The sequence below is a fragment of the Pinus tabuliformis genome, chromosome J (genome assembly GCF_031772625.1).
Source record: "Pinus tabuliformis cultivar Carrire ecotype Pingquan chromosome J, CPIR1, whole genome shotgun sequence".
Classification (NCBI taxonomy): Eukaryota; Viridiplantae; Streptophyta; class Pinopsida; order Pinales; family Pinaceae; genus Pinus; species Pinus tabuliformis.
The window spans coordinates 55125711-55132002 of record NC_142295.1 but is presented as its reverse complement, the minus strand read 5'-3'; the positions used below and the strand labels follow the sequence as shown (position 1 = coordinate 55132002).

The window sequence follows — 6292 nt, the reverse complement described above, 5'->3', positions numbered from 1 at the left end:
TCTGGTCTTAACTAGACATAGCTCTCACAAAACTATCTGACCTCTCAGCACAGTCTTTCTTTTCTGTTCACCTCTCCTGATCCCAGATACCCAATCCTCTTGATATTTTTCTTTAAAATACCCTCCAAGATTTATTTTTGTTTTCTTGGAACATGTAACTATCTCTTTTAACTAATTAATCAAAAGAAACAATATTTACTAATAACTACAAAATTCCTTTCCATAACTTTATTTAAGAACAATTTATAATTTTCAAGAAAAGTAATAGTTTGTTTGGCTGCAGTAAAAAAAAATATTTACATTAACGGGGAATATTACATCTTCCCACCCTAAAATGTAACATCATCTTGATGTTCTTCTTCTGCAAATAAACCTGGAAAGTTTTCTTTCAAAACCTTCTCATTTTCCTAGGTGGCCTCTTCCGGCCCATAGTGTTGCCACTGCACTTTAACCTAGGTGATAACTCATTTTCGCAGCGTTACTTCTCTCCAATCTAGTATAGCCAGAGGCTTGACGAAGAAGTCTCCTTCGGGTTCGACCTGAACATAGCAACAAAATGCATTAAGTATTTAACCAATTTATATAATACATTCTTAAAGAGAAACTATATATATATATATATATATATATATATATATATTACCTGAATGTCTTGCCATTTGATTACATGATTAGCATCATAAACATATTTCTTAAGTAGAGAAACATGAAAGACATTGTGTACACGAATGTGACTGGGTAAGGCAAGTTGGTAAGCCAATGGTCTGATTCAAGCTAGGATTTGAAAGGGCCTGCGAAATCGGGGTGCTAATTTAGCACACCCGGTCCATCGCAAGCTGCTTTTATTGGCTCACACTCGAATGTAGACATGATCCCCTACCTGGAATTCCCGAAAGCTCCTCTTCTGATCAACAAAGTTCTTTTGCCGGTCCTGAGCAGCCTTTAAATTGATTCTTACCTTTTTCACCATTTCCTCCATCTCTTCTAACATATCTGGTCCTAGCAACAGCTTATCCTCCGGTCCACTCCAACTCAAGGGTGTCCTGCACTTGTGCCTGTATAATACCTCAAAGGGACTCATTCGTAAGGATGCACGGTACCTGTTTTTGTAGGAAAACTCCACCAGGTGTAGACATTCTTCCCATTTAGTGGGCTGCTGCACTACATAAACACGCAATGTGTCTTCAATAACTTGATTCACTCGTTCAATCTGCCCATCTGTTTGCAGATGATTAGCTGTACTGAAGTGTAGTTGTGTTCCCAATCCCTCAAAGAGGGCTTTCGAGAAGGCTGATGTAAATTTTACATCCTGGTCGGAAATAATGATCTTGGGGATTCCGTGCAGTTTAAAAATGTTTTGCATAAAAATGCTAGCAATTTGGGCTGCTCTATAAGTTGATTGGACAGGTATAAAATGAGCATACTTGCTCAATTTGTCCACCACCACCATGATGGAGTCATTTTTCTTTCTTGATTTAGGCAACCCGGTAATGAAGTCAATAGATATTATTTCCCATTTCCATTCTAGAATGGGCAGAGGGTGAAGTAACGCTACTGCATGTTGGTGCTCAGCTTTCACTTGCTGGCACTCCAAGCATTTGGCTAAGTATTCTACCACTTCCTTCTTCATACCAGGAAAAAAAAATTCCTTCCGCAGGGAAAAAATCATTTTCTGGTATTCTGGATGGCCTACATAAGGAATCATATGGTATTCATCTAAAAATAAATTTTTAAGATGTCGCTGGTTAGGCACATATATCCTCTTCCTATAAATCAGCAAATTTTCTGCATTTATTTCATAACCCAATTGTTGTTCATGGCTGTTAGGAATTTTTGCTTGTTGCCATAAATGTTTATATGTTGAATCCTGCATGGTTGATTCTCGAATCTGCCCAAAAAAGGTAGTTTGTGATTCACTAAAAGAAGTTTCATATAAACATCTTAACTTCCAGCTTAAAGCATCTGCCACCCGATTTTCTTTTCCTTTTAAATGTTTGATTTCGAAATCGAATTCACTCAGGAAATCTGCCCAACGAGCTTGCCTGGCATTTAAAGTTGGTTGTTTGAAATAATTAATTAGACTATGGTGGTCAGTCATCAATAGAAATTTCTTACCCAATAGGTAATGCCGACACATTTTTAAAGCATGTATGACCGTTGTCAGCTCCAAATCATATGTTGAATACTTTTGTTCATATTCTTTAAGTTTTCTAGATTCATAGGCCACCACCACTCTACCTTCTCGCATTAATACATCACCCACACCTTCCTTACTAGCATTCGTACAAACCACATATTCTTTGTTTGGATCAGCAATGCTCACAATAGGTGATGTGGTAAGAAGGTGTTTCAGTTGATCAAAGCTCCATTGACAGTCGGGGGTCCATGTGAAAGCCTTTCCTTTCTTTTGTAAAGAGGTAATAGGATATCACACTCTAGAAAAACCCTCCACAAATCTATGATAGTAACTAGCTAGGCCCATAAAGGATCTTATATCGGCTACATCCTTTAGTACTGGTCGTTCCATAATGGTTCTTATATTTTCTGGATCTACTGTAGTTCCATCCTTGGTGATGACATGCCCCAAGTATTGGATTTTCTCCTTAAAGAAATCACATTTACTGTACTTGGCATACAGTTGATGTTCTCTTAGGACTTGCAGAACAATATGGAGATGGTCCTTATGTTCCTCCATGTTACAAGAGTAGATCAGTATGTCATCAATGAATATTAATACAAATTTATCTAAGAACTGATGGAATATGTTGTTCATGAGACACATGAAGGTTTCTAGGGTGTTAGTTAGCCCAAATGGTAAAAACACAAACTCATAATGTCCATAACATGTCCTAAATGCAATTTTTGCAATATCTTCCTCCTTTATCCTAATTTGATGATACCCAAAATGGAGATTGATCTTTGGAAGATGGTTTCACCTTTCACTTGGTCAAATAACATGTCTATACGGGTAAGGGGGTACTTATTTTTAATGGTCAGCTTGTTTAGCTGGTGGTAATCCATGCACATCCGTAGGGTTTCGTCCTTCTTTTTAACAAATAATACCAGAGCTCCCCAAGGGGACACACTGGGGCAAATATACTTCTTATCAAGCAACTCCTGGAGTTTCATTTTTAAATCGGTTAGTTCTGGTATGCTCATTCGGTAAGGTGCTCGAGAAACTGGGGCAGCTCCCGGAATTAGCTCAATTGTAAAGTCTATGTCTCTTTTTTGGGGTAGGCCTGGTATTTCTTCAAGAAATACATTTGGAAAATTTTGTATCACAGGTATATTCTCTAGGATATAGATTTATCCTTTGAGTCATCATACCCTACTTGTATGGAATAAAATTGACAACCTTTTCTGATGCATTTGGCTAACTGGGAGGCTGTTATAGGCCTTAATTGTAGAGGTTTCTGCACACCTTGAATTTCCTGTCTCTCCCCTACCTCATCTCGGAAGCTAATAGTTTTTGTCTTACAATTTATGAGGGACCAATGTTTCTCCGATCAGTCCATGCCTATAATAATTTCGTATGACCCCATGGGTAACACATTCAAATCAACTGGAGGACTGATCGAGAGCTCTGCTAGGGTTTTGAGCGACCCATCAACGGCGCTGACAGTACACCAGGCAAGACCATCTCAGGGGGTGAGAAAGCCTCTGCAGCATTTCAGAGCTGCAGAGCATTAAGGCAACGCTATGGCACAACCTCTAGGGGGGGCGTCAGAGCCCTCCCCGTCGCAGCAAGATCCTGCGCAAAACGTCATTTTTGGTTCAGTGGACAAAGATATCTTGAACAGGGGGAAAAAACCCCAAAATGATAATAAGGAAAACGGAAGGCGGAAAGAAGGAGAAAGCGATCCACAAGAAGGATCAGAAAAGCCTGAAGAAGGTCCGAAAATTTCCTCAACAACGTGCAGACCAGTGGCCAAGGAGCGGCCACGAATAGAGCTGCCGGGGGATAAGATTGACAGAAGAATAGAGTATATGCGAGATCATGCCCTTATTGGGAAGTTCATAGGGTTCTGGCCTACTGAGAAAGCCCTATATGGTTGGATAGCGGCGAAATGGAAACCTAAAGGAGATGTCACTCTGCAGCTAGGGCCGAAAGGCTTCTTCACAGCAATATTTTTCTGTCTGGAGGACAAATACAGAATACTAGTAGAAGGGCCCTACTTTTTTAATTCAGCTGGATTATACCTGCGGGAATGGATCCCCAGATTTAACCCAGACAAGGAAGATCTAACGTGGGCGCCAGTTTGGATCAGATTATATTCTCTCCCGGACGAATACTGGGATGAGGACATTCTCAGAGGGATCGGAAATGGGGTGGGAGAGTATATCAGAGCGGCAGAAGAAACCAAATCTCGTAAGTACATCTCCTACGCTCGAATATGTGTTTTCATTCGCCTCAATGAAGCTCTTCCAGAGTCGGTAACTCTCGCCCATCGAGATGAAGAATGGATCCAGCCTCTCGACTATGAACATGTTCCATTTCGGTGTAGAAAATGTCATGCCCTAGGACATCTCTTTAGGGATTTCCCTCAAAATGTCCAAATCAGCCTCCCTGACTCTTCTGATACCCCTGCCCAATATGGCTTTACTAAAGTCTCTAGCAGGAAGCGCTCTCACAAAAAACCCCAAAATGGGTACAAACCCCAGCCCAACAAATCCCATGGTCCAGTAACCAAGAACAGCTTTGATATTCTTGGACAATCCTCAGATGAGTTCCCTACCAATGCTGATGCCAACCCTGATCACCCATCTTCCTCTTCACCTCCCCCTCCATCTAAATCCCCTCCCAAATCTCCGTCCCCCATCATCATCCCTACCATTCTTAAAAGAGATCAGAAAGATACTGCAGAGATCCTCAAGGAAATGGAAGTTGACGGAAAATCAGACCTCCCCCAGAATCCAGAGACCAGCATTGAAGACAGCAATCAAGTGCAAATAATGGAAGTAGAGCCAGAAAGCATAGATCTGAATGGCTTAGACATCTTGGAATTAGAACTTGCTTGCAAAAAGAAAGCATACGATTCAATTCCAGAGCACCAACTTAATAAGCTCAAAGTGATCATCTCACGAGCCTATCATCAACACCAACTCGGGATACAGCCAGGAAGCCAATGGGATGGAAATCTGCGCCCGAAGGACTCAAAAAAAAGAGGAAGAAAGACAGATTTGCAAAGAACAATAGAGATCGGGAAAATCCTGGTAGACTCAGGCAGATATGCAAAGTTGAAAAAGTACTACAAGCCCTCTGTCAATGGTTAATCATGAAGCTGGTGTCTTGGAATATAAGAGGGCTAAACAACCCCGGAAAACTCAGGATGTTAAAAAACATGATAAAAAAGGAAAAGCCACAAATGTGCTTTCTCCAGGAAACTAAGTGTAATAGTACTACGCTAGGCAGCATTCTGTCAAAAGCCTGGCCAGGATGTCGTTCGGTGGCAGTAGACGCCTCCGGAGCTTCAGGAGGGCTAGCAATAGCATGGAATACCCAAGCGGTATCCCTCTCAGATTTTCATGCAGCACACTACCTTATACAGGCGACCTTTCACATTTTGGGCACCAATATTCATGGCAACCTATCAAATGTTTACTTCCCACAAGACACCGGAAGTAAGGTAGCGCTCCTTGACACGATTGAAGCTCTAAGTAACAGCAGAAGGCACCCACTTTGGATCGTTGCTGGGGATTTCAACATGATTACTAACACTGAAGAGAAGCTAGGAGGGAGGAGTAGAATGGAACCTGAAGTCAATCGCTTCAAGGAATTCATCCAATCGACATCTCTCATAGATATGTTGTTTTTTAATGGCACCTTCACTTGGAGTAATCGCAGGGCTAGCAAACATCAAATCGCCTCCAAACTGGATCGCTTCCTCCTCTCAGACAACGCTGTCCACTTTGGAGGAGACATATTTGCAGCCATTCTTGCTCACACAGGATTGGATCACTGGCCAATAGCTCTACAGTGGCAAAGACCAGGTAACTTAATCAAAAGACCCTTCCGCTTTGAAGGATTCTGGCTTACGCATCCCACTTTCAAGGACTTTGTCAAGACCACCTAGGCCTCATTCATGCCCCCAGAAGGAGAAAAAATGTATCAATTCCAGCAGAAGTTAAGATTTCTCAAAAGTCACCTAAAAAGATGGAACAGGGAAACCTTTGGAAATATCTTCAAGGCGCAGCAAGAGTTAACTCAGGATCTGGAGGTTCTCCACCAAAAGATTATCTTGGAGGGGCACACGGAAGCCACTCTGGAGCAGGAGCGACTCATCCATAGCCA

The 6292-nt window shown here is 41.5% G+C and overlaps 1 protein-coding gene across 1 annotated transcript; it reads left to right on the top strand.

Annotated features, from left to right (window-relative positions):
- Positions 1-5276: 5276 nt before the first annotated feature.
- LOC149225471 (uncharacterized) lies at positions 5277-6074 on the top strand. Its single transcript, XM_089379941.1, has one exon. It carries the CDS (start codon positions 5277-5279, stop codon positions 6072-6074), a length of 798 nt encoding a protein of 265 aa, XP_089236067.1.
- The last annotated feature ends 218 nt before the right edge of the window (positions 6075-6292 follow it).

Bases quoted from the DNA above. Each gene is read 5' to 3' on its own strand.
- LOC149225471 (XM_089379941.1), top strand. From the start codon at position 5,277: ATGAAGCTGGTGTCTTGGAATATAAGAGGGCTAAACAACCCCGGAAAA.